At 39.4% G+C, this 22804-nt stretch overlaps 1 protein-coding gene across 4 annotated transcripts in view; it reads right to left on the bottom strand.

Annotated features, from left to right (window-relative positions):
- The window catches only part of NRCAM (neuronal cell adhesion molecule), a 126721-nt gene that overhangs the window by 49170 nt on the left and 54747 nt on the right, over nt 1-22804 (bottom strand). For 2 of the 4 annotated variants that reach the window (XM_035127901.2, XM_035127903.2), the window contains exons 3-11: nt 14569-14762; nt 13274-13291; nt 9533-9638; nt 8753-8958; nt 7562-7684; nt 5585-5755; nt 4999-5055; nt 2429-2540; nt 796-980 (exon numbers count right to left, since the gene is read on the bottom strand). In XM_035127901.2, the coding sequence (XP_034983792.2) occupies nt 796-980; nt 2429-2540; nt 4999-5055; nt 5585-5755; nt 7562-7684; nt 8753-8958; nt 9533-9638; nt 13274-13291; nt 14569-14659 (1069 nt within the window). In that variant the 5' untranslated portion in view covers nt 14660-14762. The remainder of the gene's footprint in view (nt 1-795; nt 981-2428; nt 2541-4998; nt 5056-5584; nt 5756-7561; nt 7685-8752; nt 8959-9532; nt 9639-13273; nt 13292-14568; nt 14763-22804) is intronic. The other 2 variants (XM_060279600.1, XM_035127904.2) reach the window with 2 other exon arrangements.

Genomic DNA, 22804 nt, shown 5'->3' with positions numbered 1-22804 from the left:
AGGTAAATTTCTCACCATCTGCCGCCTCCAGAAAGCCCCTTCTGAGGATCGAGGTACCCTCTCTGAAAGGGGTAGGCTATGGCTAGGGGTGCTTAGGGGAATAATAATTTTAAAAATCGGCAGATGACTCTTCTGCTAATCCCCTCCCAACCATGAATATCTGCATCTAAGTCATTATGTTATGCATTTACTTAAATAGATGTGTTAGTTGTTGTTTTTCAAGGGCAGCATACAGTATACAATAAAATCAGTTAAAATATATTATACAATACTGGAACAATAATAATGAGGTAGGAAAACAAGGGTCTCCATAGAACTCTGAGAGAAAAATCCCCCAGAAAATTTAAGAAAGATTCTGGATCTATTAGCCTCTGAGAGGATTGTCATCTACCCACGCTGGGGTTACAAGTTGTCCAATGATCAATCTGAATCAGGTAAAATATGCTCCACTATCCATTTGTCCTCATTGTGCTGATTTGGGCACACTTGAAATTCTGCTGAAGGATAATATTTGGTGATTAGACCTGAGACTAATGTGCAAGACTTTTTCTGTGTGCTGGGAGGGCTTTAGCATACTGTGTGAGGTCAATGGCATTACAGTATTGGCCACCATGAAGTGCTGTAAACATACATAGCAAGGTATAGTTAATATACCATGGTACAGTTCTCATTTCGACATATGGATGGGTTCCAGTGTGGAAATCCAGTTCAGACAAACCCTTCATGTAGTAAAACCTATTTGATGCCACCCCTCTGAAAAAAAAAATTGACATGCTATGTTAAGAAAAGTTTTACCTTTGACAGTGACTGTTATAACATGGTGAGCAGAACCCAAAAGATTTGATGCAATGCATTTATATTTTCCAGAGTCAGCTTCAGAAATGTCTATTATTTTGAGGGTTTTATGAAAATTATCCAAAAAAGTTCTGTTGGCAGGAAGCTCGCCGCCTTCTTTAATCCAGCGAATAAGTGGTGTAGGTCTGATGACAAAACAACAACAACACACAAAGGAACAGCAGTTGAGATTAAAGTGATTGGAGGAAGGGGCACAATATTCCAACTCTCATGATCAAGAGATTGGAAGCAAGCTATAAGCTTCAGGTCCCCCTCTTCTGTCAGTGCTAACAGAATTCCCTTCCGATTTCCACAGTGGGCTTTAGGGTGCTATGGACAGATAGGCAATCAGCAAATTTTACAGATACAGTGGTACCTCGGTTTATGAACACAATTGGTTCCGGAAGTCTGTTCATAAACTGAAGCGTTCATAAACTGAAGCGAACTTTCCCATTGAAAGTAATGGAAAGTGAATTAATCTGTTCCAGACGGTCCGCGGAGTACTTAAACTGAAGCGTTCATAAACTGAAGTGAACTTTCCCATTGAAAGTAATGGAAAGTGGATTAATCTGTTCCAGACAGGTCCACGGAGTACTCAACCTGAAGCGTACTTAACCTGAAGCATGGGTGTAATTGGTTTCGGAAGTCTGTTCATAAACTGAAGCGTTCATAAACTGAAGTGAACTTTCCCATTGAAAGTAATGGAAAGTGAATTAATCCGTTCCAGATGGGTCCGTGGCGTTCGCAAACCGAAAATTCGTAAACCGAGGTGTTCATAAACTGAGGTTCCACTGCAGCCAAAAATAATACGTAACTTAGAAAAAGAAAAAGACTAACCCATTCTTGGTAGATGGACAATGGGAAAAAAGAGAGGTAGAGATGAGCAGAATATGTACATTTAGAATATCTCTTTTAAAAAAAGGCTGACATTTAGGATTCTTGCACTACAATTCACTACATGTCACTGGTACAAAAGGAAAACAAATTTGCTAAATATTTGCTGAGCACAGCCCATGCTGACAGGGCTGGAAAGGAATGACAGAAAGAGTGAACACTACTAGCGAATGACAGTTGTAGGAGGTATAGAAGCAACCAGTGAGCTATAAAAGCAAGCAAGTTATGGAATTATCTCCTGCGCTTGCCAGAGCGTTGTTTGCCAGGTGTTGGACCTTTGAACTGATGGGTTTTACCCCAGAGTCTCTACTATGACCCTTGTGTTGTGGGGAAGAGGAAGAATAAAAACCTTACTATTGCTTAAATGTTTGATTTATGAAGGCACACTCAAGACAACTTGGTAAATTAAAGCAAAGAGGTACAGTATTCCCTTATACAGTCTCTGGAAATTCTGGGGAAAGTCTGTCTTCTATTGGTTGGACAGGGAAACAACAAATGGTGAAATAGCTGTGAGAAAGAGAAGGGAAAGAGCAAGCATCTCATCTGTCTCCCTTTCTCTGTCTGTGCACACTGCCAAACTAATCAACAATCAAACATTTAAACATAATAATACTGCAAAAGGAAAACAGTGTAAAGATATAGAAGTGAGATGTGCTTAGCATTTCCGCATTTATGTTACATGTTTCAAATGTCAACTCACAATCCTTCTGCAATGCACTCCAGCAAAAGGGTGTTTCCTCTTAGCTCTGTTTTGCTACTTGTACTTCCAGTGGGCAGCAAAAGGGTTGGGCGTCTTTCTGGAGATAACCTGTCTAAAAGAAAAGAAAAATGCATTTAGAAGTATTTATAATTCGAATGTAATTTCAAGGCTACAGTAAAACTAAGCCTTTCCATAAATGCATGCTGTATCTAATACTGACCGTCAATACTGTAATTCATACAAACTGGGAGTTTTTAACCCATCTTGCTATGCCTCGTTTAACTACAACTACTTCTCGAAACTCTGCCTTAAAATCTGGAAAATTCCTGTAAGGGGTAAGCATTTCACTTGGAAACTAAAATCTTTTGAAAGAAATCCACCCACCAAATAAATTAGTGCTTTATTTTTTTTGACACTAAAGAATAACGTAAGTTTCCCTGGGAACATCATTGTTGGTGAAATAGCAGATTTTTAAATAAATAATAGTGCTGTGAAGAGCTACTGTAAGTGATCAGAGTTTTTCACTTGAAATGATGGACGTAAATGATAAAGGTTTTCTACTGAAATCTTTTTTGGCTTAGAAGCTTATCTTGTGAATTCTATCCTTTTTATTACCATTTCTATTTGAAATTCTTCTGGGAAATTAGTTAACGTTCATCTGTGTAGATATGAGCAATATCTGGCTTACATTCAGTGGGACTCCAAAAGGTTATAAGTAAACAGGAGTGGAATCAGGGTATATCATCATTACAAATTAAAATGTTTTAGGCAACTTTAACTGCTTCTGCTTTCCCAAAAGATCTTGGTCAAACTGCGGTTTGGTCCAGTGTTGAAAATTCTCTTAGAGATCCCCAGCACACCATTTCTCCTCCCCAACCTTTTCACACACACCTGCACCTACCTATATCACAGAACTATGACTCTTACCATTCCCTGGGAACAAGAAATGACTATAAACTGGTTTAAGTTTGTAGTGTAGAAAGGTCCAGGGAGATAGCGAGATCATAGAATAAGAAGTAAGCCACTAACTTTAAACACATAGCTTTCAGTCCAGATCACCAACTTCTCCCATGTGACACCAACTATTCCCTATTCTCTTCAATGGAACTCTGTGTGCTTAAAAGAGGTGCATGCATTGAATTTCCACTCTTATAATGGGGAAATCCTCAAGTGCACAAGGAGCCACTTCTATCTCCATATGCTTTCACATAACTTGCAAATAGGATACGAATTAAAAATATTTGAATTAATTCTTATTTTATGAAAAAATGAAAGACAAAGTCCATCAGCAGTTACCTACTAGCACAGGCATCCCCAAACTTCGGCCCTCCAGATATTTAGGACTACAATTCCCATCTTCCCTGACCACTGGTCCTGTTAGCTAGGGATCATGGGAGTTGTAGGCCAAAACATCTGGAGGGCTGCAGTTTGGAGATGCATGTACTAGCATGTACCAATTACATCTTCCTGACCTTTAAATACATCACAGTATGACTGGTCTGCTGTGCAGCTCTCTCTCTAGGACTAAATTGTCCTTGAAGGGTAGCACGCTCAAGCATGCAGCTCTTTTGCCATCCCCTTCCTTTGCGCTCCACAGAAGCAGTGGTGCACTCCTCAGCTCATCTTGGATCTGGGAGGTTCTCACATCCAAGACCAACAAGCAATACAGATGACCGTGTCACTGCATAGATGCAGGCACTTATTTTGCTAATGCTTACTTTGGTTTGGCTATAACACCAATTGATTTGCTCTCGGCTTCTACTGGGGTGGGTGGGGAGGTTGTAGCACTTAGGGGGAAAGGGCTGCTGCTGCCTGCCTTGAATCTGAGCGATGGTAGGAGATGGTGGCACTTCACTTGCTTAAGTGAGAATAAAAAAGGGAAATACATCAGCCACCAGAATTATATTATGCTGATGGACCGAGTCCCTGTAATATATGCCTTTAGCCCTTGGAAAGTTTGTGTGAAGTGGATTGTATATGCATCCTTGAGAAATTCAACATTGTGGTCAAATCCATAACCATAAAGCCATGTTTATAGTTGATAAGATTGCAACCTCTGATTTAAAATAAAAAGAAAATAGCAAATGCACATTAGGGCATGGATGCTTCAAACATGCTAGACATGTACAGTATTCTTTATAACACAGATGTATTAAGTGGTTAGCACTTAAACTGCATATTCAGTGAGATATTAAGCAGGATGAGCAACAGTTAATTGTTTATGGCTTTTTCCTTAGTATACGGTGTGTGCTATTGACTAGTCGCAGTGATAACGAATTATCAACTAACATAAGGGGAAAAGTTATAGAGTGCATGAACATTAACAAGCCTGCTATATTGATTCATTTGCCAAAAGGAAAAAAAACATGTTTGCATGCAAATGTTCTGCCATTACTTCTAAATAATTTATAATCAATTAGAGCACTCATCCTGTGCAATTTACTTTTATGGTCACCAGTAGTATAGATATTAGAATTGTAAGGGCAGTAAAGTTAAGCAGCCATGGAGTGGTTAGTTAACTAAATTCTACAATGAAAGGAGTAATGCAGGAGTGGATCTCTAAAACTCACCACCATAAAAATCAGAGTCACTCATATTAGCAGTTATAGTTTCATTCAATGAATCCACTGAAATAAATAGAATATCATGAAGAATGCAACCAGGAAGCAGTAAATATGGGCTTTAGAAGTTAATCTATCTATCTATCTACTGAAGCTGATCAATTCGAACAGAAATAAACATTTATTTCATTGTAATATCCAGGTCTGCAATTGCTTTTGGATAAGATAGAAAATATTTGGTAATTGTCACACAGAAGCATCTGAGTGTACAACATACAGAAAATCTTGCTACCAGGCTTTTTCAAACTTAGGTTGTATTCCAGCAAACAGATTGTCTAAACTATTATTGACTTCAATGCAATTTAGGCACCCTAGGTACTTAGCAGTACATATTTTTATTGCACCACATAATTTTACAAAGCTCTAGTAAAAATATACTGGAAGTCATTTTTAATGTTCTGAAGGTGTATTAATTTAAACCACGCATTCTAAGAAAGGTACATTTCAGGAAGAAAAGTTTGTTATACACTTACATAACATATACTTCTGTCGAATGTAATGTAGCTATAAAATAGCTTACAAAATTCACACCTACCTCGTTCAACTTTTAAAGAAATGGGTTGCTTCTGTTGTATAGTTTGAGTGTGGTTAAACCTCGCATAGCATATATAATCATCACGGCTATCTTCCGGCTTTACATTAGAAAAATAAAGGTCTCCATTTAGACTCTGGGAAACTCTATTATTTTGAGGCAGCTTTTGAAAAGCTGTAGGGAAGGAAAGAAAAGAAATTGTGTCATTAAACAATGAAGGGCTACTTCAGGTACGTGAAGTAGACATTCTCCTATTGCTGCCTGGCTCAGTGCCTCTGACAAAGATTCTAGTGCTTAGACAGGACCATGTGAATCTGCCTTTCTAATGCCTGGGTCCCAATTCATAGAGGGCTTTAAAGATTAAAATCAGCACTCCAAATTGCACGAAGAAACAAATTTAGAAGCCCTTGGAAATGGTTTAAAACTGGTGGGTGTGCCCCCTTTGGGAGAAAAATCAGTCAATTTCCAATGTGTGAGCTAACTAATAAAGGAATGCCATTCTCCTACGCCCCTGAGAAAGATGTGAGAACCAGCATAGTGGTGGAACAATTATATTTATTGTAATATAAAAAGATCTTCAAATCAAGAGTGAATTAATAAGTGAGGGCAGGTGAGTTTATTCATTACATAGAGGGGAGAGCCCCTCTTATCCCCTGTGCAAATCAGCCGCTGTACTCAGTGGCTTCCAAGCCAACAACTGGGTATATTTCTGCTCCTCACACTAGATAAGCCTTAGGGTATAAGAACTGGGCATGTACACTATGGCCCCATGATTGTGTACTTATTTAAAACAAGCCACTGCCCGATAGACCAGGCATCCCCAAACTTCGGCCCTCCAGATGTTTTGGACTACAATTCCCATCATCCCTGACCACTGGTCCTGTTAGCTAGGGATCATGGGAGTTGTAGCCCAAAACATCTGGAGGGCCGCAGTTTGGGGATGCCTGCGATAGACTAACCAAATAAGAGAACTCATGCCAATCACATCTGATTCCTCCAGTTATGCAAGCAAATAACAATGAGACCCGATTCATCAAACAGGGAAATGGAAATAATGCCAATCAGCTGAGTAATAAAATATATGAGCAAGCAAACATTATGTAGTGTGAAGTAGGCCAAAAAAAGAGAAGGCATCACCCGTGACTGATCACCTTGCCCATCTACTTTTGGGAAATCGCTTTCAGAGTCTCCTTTGGGTAAGGAGGTGGAGGAAATTCACCCCAACTAATATCCACTCCACAGTGGATATTAAGTCTCCAAACAAGGTCATGAAACCAGATAAATCAATGTGAAATGGCTTTTTCCTGTGTTAAAAGTAGGTCTGCCATGTTCTTTCCCCCCATTCCAGATCACAACAGTAGGTATAGTCCCAGCCATAGTTCAAGAGACTATAGTCATTTCTTCCTACTGCTTTGCAAAGTCCATCTTTGTATCAGCCCAGCCCTCCCCCTGTTTTGGCCTCTCATTACTTGTAGAAAAAGCATGTCTCAGAGATATTGAGGATGATTATCAAAATGTGGGTCATCTAGATAGGCTGTTCACAATGGTTGTGCAACTTTACTCACTGTCCCATCAAAGTGATGGGGGAAATGGCATACAATGACCATGCATGAACACTATGTAATAATTTGCAACAGTATTACAGGCCAAACTATATGTCATGCTGATTCAAACCAGCTACCTTGCTTTAAAAAGACAGTGGGCCTGGCATATAACATCACACATAGAAAACTGCAGCTTGAGTAGCATTTTGATGTAATACAAAAATGTAGTGAACACACACCCATGTCCCATCATAAAGAGCTAACTTACAAACCTAACATGAAACACTTCTCTGTTAACATGGGATTGCAACAGTCATGTAGACAGTATGATGAATTTGCCCCCCTTGCCACATGAAGGTGTTCTAATTGCAGCACAGATGGAATTACTGAAATAATTTAGTGTGAGAGATATTTATGTATTTTAAAATAAACTTACAGTTATCCATCCAAAATATTATAGGTGGTGGTAATCCAGCAGGTGGCCTGCAGGGGAGTATTGCATATTGACCTTCAATTACTGTTTTGGGAACTAGTTTTTCTTTGGTCCATAAAGGAGATCCTGCAGAAAAGGGAGGAAATCAATGTCACATGGCCTGGGCAGTGAAAACAACATAGGAATTTCAAGAACCAAGAGAAAACAAAGCTGCATAAGACATGGACCCAATATCACATGGAATTTACAAATTTTGCATGAACATCTTTTTTACAGTATTCTTAGGGGGGAAGTTGTAAGGAACTTTATGATGTGATTTAGCTATTTCAAGGGAAAAATAAATCTTCAAGTGTTCAGAACAGGAAGAGAAACTTGCAGTTTCCTGAAATGTGCATAGGAAGTTATCAGACTATGTAATGCTGGGTATCGTAAGAAAGCAAAGCAATTAAACATTAGGATAATGGAATCCTAATTACACATTACAGGAGTAGGTAGTTACAAAAATATAGATGAATGGGAGAGCAAATTAAGTATGCCATCTTCAGCACAGTTATACATCCTTAGGTTTTATTGATTTCAATACTACTTTAGTACATGTAAAGTGAATCATATGTGGTTATGCAGCATTTTGAGGTATTTGCCTGCCATGCTAGAGTGAAATGATTTAGCATCATCCGTTTACCACCTCATCCTAAACTCTTAAGAAAACATATCTGAGGCGAAGACATGACTGCTTAAGGAAACAAAAATTCTAATGAGACTACTTCACTGATCTATATTTCAACCTCTTTGGTCTCATTTTTTACAACGTACATTTCAGCAATATGTAATTGTTAAATACATATAATACTCAAGTATAAAATATTTTGATCCAATTGTGATGCTTTATACAATACCCAGTTCTAAACATACTGGAAAAGAAGGGAAATCTTGCGTGCTTAACTTACTAAGAAAAACTTCGGAGAAGATGGGTAGTTTTTCATGCAGTACAGTGCTAAACTAAAATATCAAATATCATTACCTTCTAATAAGATTGCTTTGATGATTAAAAAGATGTCTTTATTAAGAAAAGAAGAAAGAAAATAATGTAATATTTATTATAAGGGTTCCTGAGAAAGAAAATTAAGTAAATAAATATGCTGACAACAAGTAATAAGAGCTTCAAGTTTAAGAAATTTCTAATATTCAACTTACTAGATGGCCGTATAACAATATTATTGGAAATTGCTGCTCCAAGTTCATTTCTTGCTGTGCACTGATAAACTCCTTCATACGTTTCTGCCTTTCCTCCATTTTCGTCATTAATAATATTTATTATAAGGGTTCCTGAGTGAGGCTTCATTCTTACCCGTACATCTTTATCGATGTCAAAATGAGTTCCATTGCGTGTCCATGAGAAGCTATCAATTGGGGGGTGGGGGAAGTTGAAGAAGTTAGTTATTGGGGGGGCAAGATTAATGTATAATCTTTAGTGTATAATGTGTACCTTCGGTGAAACAAAATGTTGACAATGTTAATAAATATCCAACTAGAAAATGTGAAAAACAAATAAACAAGTGAGACACCCAATGCCTGAGCCAGAGTTCTACCTACACTTGTAATCAATAAAGTTGTGACCAATTTTTATCCAGATCATTGTCTGCTTGCATTTGTTCTGTCACACTTCACATAGTATTAGGCCAGGGAAGGGAGGCACTGTGACTGGGACGACAACTGGAAGTGCTTCACATACAAGAACAATAGCACAATTAGCACTTTGGCACCTCACAAATGCTCTTTGCATTTTTTAATCACAAGAGCTTTGTGTATATGATAGGTTATTTTGCAAAGTCTAATAATAATAATAATAATAATAATAATAATAATAATAATAATAATAATAACAGGCATAGCATTATTTATTCTGCTGAGACATTAAGTCTGTTTTTTAAAAAATGATGTATACAAAGTTAAGACAACAAAACCAGTACTTACCTAGGGGGTGGCTTTCCTTTTGCTTCACACTGTATTACAATATTCTCCCTTGGATCAACAATATAGTCTTTTGGAGACTGTTGTGTTATTGTCGGAGGCTGTGGTACTTTTTATGAAATATAATTAAAAAGTAAAAGGATATATTCAATTATGTCATCTAAAAGAAGCACAAAACCACTTTTGTAAAAAAAAAAGTTTAAAAAGAAGCAAATCACAGAAATTGTGCTGTTAATCCCAAGCATCTAGCGTGCTGCTATCCTGTACAAATCTGCAGGAGACTAAATTCACATGAGATTAATGGTGAATGTTACCGTTGCATGCCTATAAGACAACAGTTTGAGTTTATAAAGCAAAATCTCTGACATTTCTTGTTACTGGCAGTTGCATGTGATCATCATTTTGACAGTGTACCATGGCACCCTGGGGTGCCTTGAATGATGGTCAGGGGTGCCACGAACAACACTGGCCTCCATCCCTCTTTCCCCCCTCCCTCCTCTGCGCTCTTGAGTCTCTGCCTCCCAAAGGCTTTGCACAGCTGTTTGTTGCAGCAGCCCTGGCTACAAGCTCCCCAGGCGAATGGTGCCTCTGGAGCTGGCCAGGGGGTGCTTCCCAGGCCCCTTTGGGGCAGTGTGAGAAGACAGCTCTCTTTGGGGTGGAGGGGGGAAAGCTCAGAGACCAGGGGCAGCTGCTGCTGCCCAGAGAACTCCCAAGGAGAGAGAAGAGAAGAGGCTGAGGGAACACTCCACAAAGGAGGGTGTTTGAAAAAGGGTGAGAGGCTGCCAGCTCTGCAGCCATGGGGTGACAAAACTGGGCTCCTGAGCCCCACAGGGGCGTCACAGAAAGAATGTAGTTGGTCAAGGGAGCCGTGGACACAGAAAGGTTGAAAACCTCTGCCTTACCAGACCATCACTAAATGCCTCTCTGTATGTTCTACAACCATATAATTAATTCATGTAGGGAAGATCCAGATTGTATCCACTGGTCTCATTCGCAATACTTTTTGGAGAGAGAAAAAGTATGTAAAAGTTGTCACTGTATTCTAGCTGGCCAGATGAGCTTTCACCAGTGTGTGAATGCAAGAACACACTGTATTGCCAAGTGCTAGATTGGGTTCCCTCTACCATTTGACCTTCTCAGCAACACGTATTTGGCTTTTGATATGCGTTTTAATATGTATTTATAACACACATTTCAAATCTGCTGGTTTTGTATTTTAATTAGGCGAATCTAACATCTGGTTTTCTGCATATTTCAATGTATATTTTATATTTTATGTAAATTGCTTAGGGGTTTTGATGATTAACCGGTACTATATAAATCCTGTTAAATAACTAACAGAACTCGATGCCAAGGAATTTGTTCTTAAATCACAAGCGGTTTTCATGTAACACCAAGAAGACTAGCATTTTTAATGGTCTGAGAACTCTTAGATGACAACTGGCTTTCTCATTACCAAAGGAAAGCCCCGCTGTGTACATAAGCATCTGCACCTGCTTACAGAGATTATCAAGTAGCTGTTTTTGATACTGTTACCATGAAATGATTGCCAAGATACCAGATTTTACATGTGCATGAGTGAGTGTGCTAATGTGACAATTTCTGTAGAGATCTTTTCTATCTATCTCTCTCTCTTATTGCAGAAAGAAATTAGGTTGATAACTTATTTCTAGTAAGTGAACTCTTCCTAAGCGTCTGTAGGTGGCTGTCCTAGTCTTTCGTTTCTACATCCTTAGCAGTACTGTAAACACAATATATGGCACATTACAAAAGTGTGTGATAAGATATACAGTACTAGACATCTCATTGCTGAAGATAATACTAAAAGTACTATGAACACATCTAGGTCAAACAAACCTGCCCCGCCAGTTTTGTGCATGCAGTGGGGATCTGATCTTTGCTTAAAATACACCTGCACTGCAATTCATTTCCAAAGTAAAAATGGAATGTTTTGTCCCACCACCTGGCTTAGCCCTTCTAAATTTGCAGCCGAGTAAGAATGGAGAAGGGGGGGTTAGTCATATAGGCCCTGAATTTCTCAGCAGTCACTCCCACACTGTGGGATGCCCATCAGATGTCAAGGAGATAAACAACTATTGGACTTTTAGAAGACATTTAAAGGCAGCCCTGCTCAGGGAAGTTTTTAATGCTTGATATCATATTGTGTTTCAATTTGCTGGAAGCCACCCAGAGTGGCTGGGGTAACCAAGTCAGAAGGGTGGCATATATAATAATAGTAATAAATAATAATAATAATAATAATAATAATAATAATAATAATGATGATGATAATAATAATAATAATAATAATAATAATAATAATAATAATAATAAAGTATTAATATTACTGAGCCATTAAGGGTCCAGTCATGCATCACATTGAACCACAGCTTAAATTAAATTATTGTTTAATGTGGCTGAGCATCAAAAGTCTCTGTGGTTCTCCCCCCTCCCTCTTTTAGGGAAATTAGGTTGGAATATTAGGAAATTTTGTCAGAAACGGAAGTGGAAACTGCCACAATTTGCATATTCTACTGAAGTCAGGAATAGAAATCGTGCAAGGAAATACAAGAGGCATTTAGTATCTTTTTTTTAGTCTGTATGTTAGATAAATAATTAGGCAAATTTTGTTCAGTTTTTTCATGTTTGATTTTCACTGGAACGCACTGAAGTTAATTACATACTTAATTACAGAATTAACGTTTGTTTCAGCCAACACCAGAAAGTGAGATGAATAATGTAGATTTTAGCAGAAGCCGAACTGTAGTGAAATGGAAACAGCATCAATTGTGATGAAAATGGGGTGAAACCCTGCCTCTTTACATTCTGAGTTGTGGGGGAAACGAACCAGAAGCTAGCCTGTCATTGATATGTGAAGTGGCACTCCTGGGTTTGACGCTGTCCTAACAAACAACAACAATCCAAGCTTTCTCCTTGACTTATCTTCGTGGTATATTAGGAGACAAACAAATCAGAAATAATGGTTTGCACATAATGGCAAGCTATTCTCTGGTTTGTTTCATTTATGATAGGCTGAACAGGGGTGCACCACAGGCTGTTGAAACAATAGTTTCAAGTGATGGGTGACCCACATTAAAAAAGGAATTGTGGTGTAATGCATGCTTGTGGGAAACCATGTCTATGGAGTTTGAGAGGAACCAAATTCTAGTTGTGCATGCTTGTAAATCTAACAAGAGAAAACATGAGCAAACACACAGGCTGTGTATAGATGATTTACCCAGAACTATAGGAATAGCTTTATGCTTAATGCTGACTCAATTTTATAGCCATAAAATGCAGAAGAAGTGCAATGCAAACAGGAACATTTCTCTTGGTTCCATTTTTCTAACTGCAGTCACTTCTCCTGGTCCTAACCAAATGGTGAAACTGACTATGTCAGATTACAAGCAGAAGCTGACACAATCAATGTAACTCCTGAAACATGGGACACCATTGAAAGGGAATGGTGGCCTTGCATCTTTTTGAAAACAAAAACACATATCCTTTGGGGCATCAAAAATAAATATTTGAACATATTTTAAAAACCCATTCCAAAGCTGCTACCAGCTATAATTTCCACAATGCTGCTTTCCATCAATCATCTATACACGACAACATTAATAACAGCAAACAACACCACGTACAAAAATCATGTCACTTGGATTCCACACTCATTAAAAAAATGTTAAGACACACACACACAGTGTAAATTTTATTGTCTAGGTTAGTGGGCAGAAAACTTACATTCTTCAAGAAGTTTTGCTTTTTTTTCCCCCGCATCAGATTCAGCAGGTGAATTGTAATCATGAATTAAAGAAAATTATTTGTTAGTAAGAAGGAAATGTTAAACCTTAGAAAGAGGAGGTATTGAGGAAAATATACAGATCACTGACACTAAAGGTATTTTCAACAATTGTTACTCAAACAGTAAATGTTTCAAGATTCAGCGTGGAATCTCACACAATCCAATGTGTGAGGCCCTTGTCAAATGTTGACTTTTCGAGTACAAACACTGCTTGTTACTCTGACCTATAAAGAACATGCCCTATTGATACTAAGGTTCTGAGGAGGTAGGGAAATGGAATTAATGGAATGCATTGCATTCATGCTGTGGGCAAAAATCAATTTGTGCATAGGTCCAGATGGAAGAGCAGCTAAGCACTTAAGACTGCATTTTAAAAATATAAACAGCATCTATTCCACTAGTCTTCAGATCAGGGATCAGGACCCACTTGCAGCCTGATCCAAGGTGAGTTGCAACTGGAGCACTACCACCATCCAAATATATACTAAAAAAAGAAAAAAAAATGGGTCCCAAATCCACATTTGAGTTAAAAAAAATTGTCCTGGGTCTGAAATGGCCGAAGATACCTGCTATTCCATCGACAACATGGACATGTTATTAGCTATGTTATTTCCATTACCAAATATATTAATTTAAATGTGAGAGCCTTCCTCAATATTGCAGGACTAAACCAATACTACTCAACTTTATTGTAAATGTACTCATGCTATAGGGGGGGAAAAATGTAACTTTATGTTTGTAGTTTTAGAGTTTTATGACATAACAAATAAAACATTTACATCAAAGATAAAAAGTGAGGCTGCTGTCCAAAATGCAAATGCCCTGGCTTTTGACCAGCCTGTTACCTTAATGCCTAGTTTGCTTCTAAGCATCTAGTACTCAATTCTCACAAAGAAATGACACTGTGCCTTGGAACTTTCCACAGCTAAAGGAAGTGAGGAGTGTGAAATATACATACAAATGTGTTTTTTCATAAGGTAATAGCATTCTGCTTGTTTATGAGCTGAATTTAGGTTATCAGTTTGTTTCCCTGTAAAAGAGCTGGCAAATGTAATGCCTTCCATAAGCTGTTGAGCCTCCAATTGTTATTTGCTGCAGACATGGCCACAGTCAGGGGTGATGCTGTATTCCAACAACATCTGGAAGGTGCCATGTTGGAAAGCCCTGCTCTATAACAATATAAAGGCACGAAACACCATTCATTGGACTAAAAAGGTACAGTATTAATACTTACGATCAAGAGGTACATCCAATGCTGTAATAATTTGGCAAAAAAAGAGAACCAGGGAAAGTCTGCTTTCAGAGATGCTAATGCTCCACTCCATTCCAATGTGTAGTAGGAAATGCTCAATAGAATTAAAACAAGCTCAAATTTCCTTTCTTATTAGCAGGAGATTTCTGGGAATGTGGTTTGTGAAGTCGTATAATCTGGAAACGAAGTAATACCAAACAACTGTTAGCAATGGTCTGGAACACATAATCAGACTACTACAAAGCTTGCTTTATGGCTGACTTATACATTAAATTTAAGTGCATCAGAAATCAGGATGTGAACCATAATGTGTACCAATTGTACCACCTGGGTTATATGTGTGGGAACTTATTTTCATTCCATGTACAAGTGCGTGGAAGCAACAGACAATGCTGCCATTGCTATTGGGAGGGGGGAACCCTGTTTCAGTTGCAGACCACATATTTTGCAGGAAGGAGGTCACATGTTCAAAAGGCACTCAGATCAAGCAGTGAGTCACCCACCTTGTGAGCTAGAGATAACAATGGACTGACTTAGTAGGTCTTTTCAGATGTGGCAAGGAAGGTGGGAAGTTAAAAGAGGATAGTGAGTGCCTGACCTGTGTGTGTTCATTAGAAAGTTTGAAAGATCCCAAAAGGTTCATTCCATGTGACTGAGGTGCCTGTTTTTTTTTTTTAGGGTTGTGTGCATGGGCTCATATCTTATGTATAGACTTTTACATACAGTACTGATATAATGTCCAAACAGAACTCATAAGGACTTTTTCTTATGTGCCTTTCCAGTGAAGCGGGGGGAGAGGTGGAGAAAGAAAGAAAAATGTCCTTAGACAAGGTCCCACTCCAAAATCAAATCTGCATTAATTTTCCAGGTCATGCAGATGGCCACCTGAAATGGAACCACATGAAGGGCTTGCAAGTGCACGGAAAAATTGCTATGACAACAGCAGCAGTTGCTTCATGTCTACAGTTTACAAAATGATGTAGCCTCTATTTCAAGCAACCACCTACATATATATAGCTGCATCTTTGGAACTAAGCCTTTGAAACTTTTGTAAAGTATCAAGATCATGGATGGCATTCAATGAAATTTTACTGAGAGTAGACACACTGAAAGATGGTGCCAAGGTAAGACATGCATATGTAAGGTAAGGCAGCCCTGTTTAGGGAAGCTTTTAATCTTTAAGAAATTACTGTATTTTAATATTTCTGTTGGAAGCCACCCAGAGTGGCTGGGGAAACCCAGCCAGATGGGCTCAATTACAGTACATGATGGGGGTTTGCTCTGCTGGTTTCTCCCCCACGCCCTTTATTCTTTTTACAATTCTTCTTATCAAAGGCAAGGTTGTTTTATGTGTTCCGGCAGCCCCAGGAATTTGCACTACTGTATATAATTTGTGAAGCCAGCATCATAAATTAGTTTTAACGAAGTCTAACAGCCTTGCAGCCACCGCCCTGGTTTCCTGTTGGCTATATCTCCACATTAAAAAAAACTTATTTAAAGAACTTTTAACCTTAAAAACATTTTAATCTTTTAAAATCCATTTTAATTCCTTTGACTCCCTATATTTTAAACAAACTGAATGAGAGGGGAAATTGCTGTTGGCCGAAGAGGCTACGTTGAAAGAATGCCCTGTTTGCTTTTTGCTTTTATCTTTCTAGCCTCCTCTCTATTGCCTTGCTGACCACAAGGTAGCTGTAGATCAACCTGGACTGGATGAGACTGTAGATTGAGAACTCAACCAACTGACCCAAGAAGTACGGCTTGGCTGATACACATAGAATTCCAGAAATGAGAAGAGCAAAAACTCCCACTTGTCCAGATATGGATAGTGATTCACGGTATTTAATTCTCAAGCAGAGTAACTTGGACAATTTTTTTATGCCTCTTAAAGAGTCTGTTTGTTCACCAAAAATCCGTTTAACTCTCTGCACACAGAAACAGCAGAGGAGACATTCCCTGGATTTAACAAGAAGGATACTGAAATTAATACTATAGCCCTAATTTAGCCATTTTCATTCATTCCAATGGGTCTTCTCTGAGATAAACTCATCCCATGATACATAATACCCTAATTACAATGTAGTGTGCTCAGCGTTGGACATACTTTGCATACATTTGCCTTGTTTGCACATCACTTTAAACAATAGTTAAACTAAAGTATGGTTTAAATGCAAATGTGAAGTATGCTGTTGTAAAGGTAAAGGTAAAGGTAAAGGTAAAGGTAAAGGGACCCCTGACCGTTAGGTCCAGTCGTGACCGACTCTGGGGATGCGGCGCTTATCTCGCTTTATTGGCCAAGAGAGCCGGCAGACAGCTTTCGGGTCATGTGGCCAGCATGACTAAGCCGCTTCTGGCGAACCAGAGCAGCGCACGGAAACGCCGTTTACCTTCCCGCCAAAGCGCCACCTATTTATCTACTTGCACTGGTGCGCTCTTGAACTCTTAGGTTGGCAGGAGCAGGGACCGAACAACGGGAGCTCACTCCGTCATGGGGATTCGACCCGCCGACCGCAATAGCATGCACTTCATTCCTCTCTGTACCTGCCATGGTGCCAGAAGCTAAGCTGTCAGTCTGGCTTAAGTGTTGTGTCCAAACCTGAGCTCCTGGTTTGTTTGGAAAGAAATAGACTATAGTCCCAGGTACAGATGTAACAAAACAACAGACCATGGTTTAGCTCCTGGTTTAGCACTGTAGCAGCTGTCAACAATTTCAGCAGTGCGCATTTAGAATAAAGCACTCATTGTTTTTGAATGAACAACCCACAATTTGAACTCTAAGCACCAGCATGTTACATGTTCACATTTAAACCATCATTTAGCTTAACTATAGATTAAAGTGACATGTGACCCATAGGCAAATCATTATCTCAGTATTCCTTACAACACCCCCAAAAGGTTGATTTGTGTTATTATTCCATTATCACGCATAAGCAACTGAGACTGACTTATAGCAGCTTGCAGAAGTTTGGACATAAATAACCCAGAATGCTTGCAAGCTTTGAATGTTGCCTTCGTAACATTCAACAACCAACCAACCAACCTAACATTCACTGACTTGTCTCTAGTCACATAATCCATTTTTTCAAGACAGGTAGTGCAGGAACCTGAATAGAAATTTTGTGTAATCTGAAGCATACACCAGGGCATTTTGTCATGTGATTTTAATATTAGACCCAAAGGGAATGCAAGTGCTGAACCTGCAGTACGTAGCTATTAAGTGTCATCTGTTATAAATATGAAATACCTCAGTGGTTCATGATAGAACATATTTAACTAAAACACATCTGTAGATTTGTCAGCACAATTTTTGTTCTGGTTCATCATATTCAGGATGTATGGTGACATAAATGGGAAAAGACTGCAGTTCCAGCTGAACTGAGCATATTCTTGGCCACAAGAATAAAGTCACCACACCTTTGACACATGTTATTATACAACGAATAAATAGCTCCATTATAAAGTTACATATTCTACACATTATCAGAGCCATCTCCTATTCATGATATGCCAGTTGGGATGGGGCTATAGAATTTTGTGGAAACCCTGCTATGCAGATGGAACGCCAGATACTTTGCTGCCATATCAGATACCTAGTACTGGGGCATGGAACCTTTTTGGTTTCATGGGTCCAAATCCTTATCAGAATGAGACTCATGGGGCAAATCTGACATGTGGGTAGGACCACCCACCTAGCAATCACATGACATCACAATGATGTCAGGCACTCCTAGCCACCATCCCTGGGCGGTCAGAGATCATGTTGCCGGCAGGCTATCTGGGAAAACCCCTGGCCGGCCAGTCTGCTGGGCTTCATGGCCTTCCAAAACCTTACATTCAAGTGGGCCAATCTGAGGATTTTCTTGGCTACGATGAAAGCACAGTTATTCAGTGTGCTGCCCTCCCCAAAGGAAAGTACTTGACTAAAAGCAGTACTTGACTGAAATAGACATACTTTATCCATGATGCTACTAAAAAGAAGAGTGAAAACAGCATTCCTCAGATGAAAATAGGGACATTTCTCAACCCCCCCACACACACAACTGACCCTCCTGGGCCCCTATTTTTGAGGGGGCCCTCCAGCATTTCCTATCTGAAGAAGGATGAGCACACATGCCCTTCACTATCATAAGAAAACCCCTAAATCCCAATTTTCAAATGACTCTGGGGTCGCAGCGCTCATCTCGGTTTACTGGCTAAGGGAGCCAATGTTTGTCCTCAGACAGTTTTTCCGGGTCATGTGGCCAGCATGACTAAGCTGCTTCTGGCGAAACCAGAGCAGTGCACAGAAATGCTGTTTACCTTCCTGCCAGAGCGGTACCTATTTATCTACTTGCACTTTGACGTGCTTTCGAACTGCTAGGTTGGCAGGAGCAGGGACCGAGCAACGGGAGCTCACCCCGTCACGGGGATTCGAACCGCTGACCTTCCGATCAGCAAGCCCTAGGCTCTGTGGTTTGGACCACAGAGCCACCCGCGTCCCTAGATAAAGAAGAGCACCCACCAATAAATACTTTTTAGAAAGGGGCAAAATTAGACATGGACACACAAAGCATAAAAAAATAATAATCAATCAAGACTCCTTGCATTCTGCTCTACTCCCTCTTTCCTACTGCCCAGGGAGGCTCTGCCCTCTGCCTGCCCCTCAGAGCCAGGTGCTTCACACAGGGCTAGACCTCAGTGGCCACAGACTCTCCTCTCCTTGCCCACTCTCCAGCAACTGCTCAAGGGAGAAGGCCAGCAGTGGCAGCCATGGAGAAGCAATGGGATGTTCCCCCGCTGCCACCACAACCACCATTGTCATCACTTGGGACAAGCACAAGCAAGCACCCTGAGTTCAGTGATAATAGCACTAGTGGAGGAAATAGGGACATTCTGGGACCAAATCAGAAGCCGGGATAGCTTTTGTAATTCCGGACTGTCCCTGGGAAATTGGGACACTTGTGAGAGTATGAAACGGTTTCCAGGCCAAAGTAAATGTTTCCTTTTAAGTTATTCTTTCCCACTGGTTAAACTGAATAATAAAACCTTTTATCCAGCCAGAGCCATTGAAGCCTTCGAGCTGATTAACTATTTAGCAAAAGGTTTCATTTCTTAACTAGGTCCCATGCACAATTCAATAGCAACTCTTACGAGATGGAACTTTTCTTGCATTTCAATATCAATATTTTTATTGAGGTATGTAGATGACAAAATTGAAGTATTTAGCTGGCAAACAACTTTCATTTTTAAAATAGCTTTTATTAAATCCTGCCAATTAAATGGATCTCTTAATAGACCTAGTTCATTATGCGTTTGCATATTTTCGAACCTTTAAAGTCACATTTATTTTCAATAGATGTTTTGACACCAGAAAGCCTATCATCTTTCAAAACATTTGTACTAGTTCAACTCCATTTAATAATATTTCGCAATCTATTGAATGCACTGACAGGTGAATGGATGTGAGCATTTCATAATTTCAATGCTGGAATGTGTTTCCTGTATCACACCTCTTACAAAGTTGAACAGCAAATAATTCATTCCAAAGTTGTAAGAGCCAGGAAAACCACATGAATTGCCATCATTTTGGAAGCTATGCACCATTTCTATTTGAGTATCCATTCTTTTGTCATTCAAGCACTGACGTTACACTATCCATTCATTAAGCAGGCTTTGGAAACTGCTACTAGTCATCAACATTCTAGTGAAGCAACAAAGCCTTGCAATATTACTAGACCATGTAAAATACAAAACAAAACACCGAGCTATTGAAAAGTGGTGTTAATGCCAGACAAATGACATTACTGAGTAAAGTTAATATATGAATCTGCTTACTCTTGGAAATTCTGCAAGGGTATATGAAGTCACAAGCATATGTACTTTGACAGTCGGTGTATCACTTTGATTTTATTCAAAGCTATGACTAAAGTGGGGCCTGTTTGGCACCACTATATAATCAGTAAGAGCTTGATCAGCAGCCAACAAATTTGGATGAGATTGCAAAGTAAGTGTTTCACAACAAATCAGAAAGCTCTGAAGCAGCGAGGTTGCTTAACTGTGCCAAATTGATCCTTTATGAGCTTTGCCCTTGTGTTAGGATCTGCTGCTGGTGGCACAATCACCAGCAGCAAATCACTGTGTGCAAAAAGGGCTGAATAGCTCTTGCCAACTCATGGGATTTACCAGAGATAGGAGTATTTCAAAGGAGTAGACCTGTTTCACGTGTAATCATGTACATGTTAACAGTTGTCGTAGCGCCCCAAAAGAACAAAAGATCCCAACGTAAGTGAAAAATAAAGGTTATAGGTCTTTTAAATGAGAGAATCAATGATGAGCTATTGTACTGGGAGATGACATGGTAGGTTTTTGTGTTAAGGCACTGAGACCTAAATGAAAGGCCTCTCTTATTTTTGGACCAGGCTAGCAAGCAAAGTTCTCACCTAGCAATGAAAGCATTTCTTATTTAAATAAGATGCAGCATACCACACTTCATTACCCTGGCACAAAGTGCAATCATGTTCATTATCCTCTAAACATAATGTGCTCCCCCCCTTTACTCAGACGACACATTAATAAAACACACGTCCCGTGGTATCTGCTTTAAATTTAAGTGCATGGCAGTATCTTCAAATGAGATTTGCTGTAGAACTCTGTTATCCGCAATTATTTCAGACATTTATGGGAAGTAATGATTTACAGTGCTGTTCTCACAAACTGAGGCAAAACAGGAAGGTGTTGTGCCTCCATCTGCCCCTTGGTCAAAGCCTTGCTTACTGGGGTCATGAGGTTTCTGGGTTCCAGCAACATATTGCAAGAGGTCTGTGAGATCTTGCTAGAACCTGGAAGATGCAGGTGCTTCTCCTTGCATCCTTCCATCTTTGGAGCCAGGCAAGGCGCTCCCCACACCACAGGAAAAGTGAAGAAAAGCAGTGGCAGCAGCAAGATCTCAAAACAGTTATGCAATATCATGCCAGAAGGCTGCCGCTTCTCCTCGCTTCTTTGGTGGCAGGGGCACGGGTGGGTGGGTTGCTTGTAGGGGCACCACCACCAGAGGATTCTGCTGCAGTCTGCCTCATTGAATGGCAGCTCTAGCGAATCTAGGGAATAGAGATCCCTTAGGCTGTTGGTGAGGAACCATGGAGGAAAAGAACTATAGAAGTCAATGAACATTACTAACTTGAGTCCATTGTAAAATAAAAAAATTCCTTCAGTAGCACCTTAAAGACCAACTAAGTTTTTATTTTGGTATGAGCTTTCGTGTGCATGCACACTTCTTCAGATACAGTGAAAAAAAATTTATTTTTTTATTTTTTATTTTATTTTTTTACTTCGATCCAGACCAACACGGCTACCTACCTGTAACCAGAACTATTGAGTCCATTGATTTCAGTGCATCTAACTCTGAGTATGACACTTGGATTCAATGCTTAATCTCTAGTCCATTGTTTGAAGAATAGATATTACATATACTGGACAACTTCTACACCACACAGCAACTGCTCAGATTATTGAAGTATACATTTTGTTCTTTTATAAAGGAACTAACAATTAAAGAGTAGTATGGTGAATAGCAAAAGGTGTTCATGCCTTCTTTGCTAATTAATATAAAATGAAAAACATTTGCCAAAATTAAGCTTTTGAAGACATATTTCTTTTTCCAAGCGATAACCTGAAATTTTAAAATAAGCCAATTAATCTCCCTGTTTCTGTAGGCATGCAGTAACGTAACATAACAGATTGATTGCTAAAATTAACTTGCTGCCAAAAAAACCTGACCATAGCACAGTGCTAGGTGGAATTTGAATTGGATTTTTGCAAGCATGTAGCACGAATCCAATTTAAGCAGGTCCTGACTTACAAGGTGAATAAAAATGACAGGCCATGTGCCCTCTCCTTAATACCAATAAACTTCTCATGCATCATCTCCCTATTAGGCACCCTAAGGGTAGAACAGAACATGTTACAAAAAACATCCCAAGGTCTGTATACAGTGGTACCTCGGTTTATGAACACAATTGGTTCCGGAAGTCTGTTCATAAACTGAAGCGTTCATAAACTGAAGCGAACTTTCCCATTGAAAGTAATGGAAAGTTGATTAATCCGTTCCAGACGGTCCGCGAAGTAACCATTCATAAACTGAAGCGAACTTTCCCATTGAAAGTAATGGAAAGTGGATTAATCCGTTCCAGATGGGTCCGCAGAGTACTTAAACTGAAGCGTTCATAAACTGAAACATGGG

Source organism: Zootoca vivipara, chromosome 10 (genome assembly GCF_963506605.1).
Source record: "Zootoca vivipara chromosome 10, rZooViv1.1, whole genome shotgun sequence".
In the NCBI taxonomy this organism is placed as follows: domain Eukaryota; kingdom Metazoa; phylum Chordata; class Lepidosauria; order Squamata; family Lacertidae; genus Zootoca; species Zootoca vivipara.
Note: the sequence above shows the minus strand (reverse complement) of the source record. Positions and strands in the feature narration are given on the sequence as shown.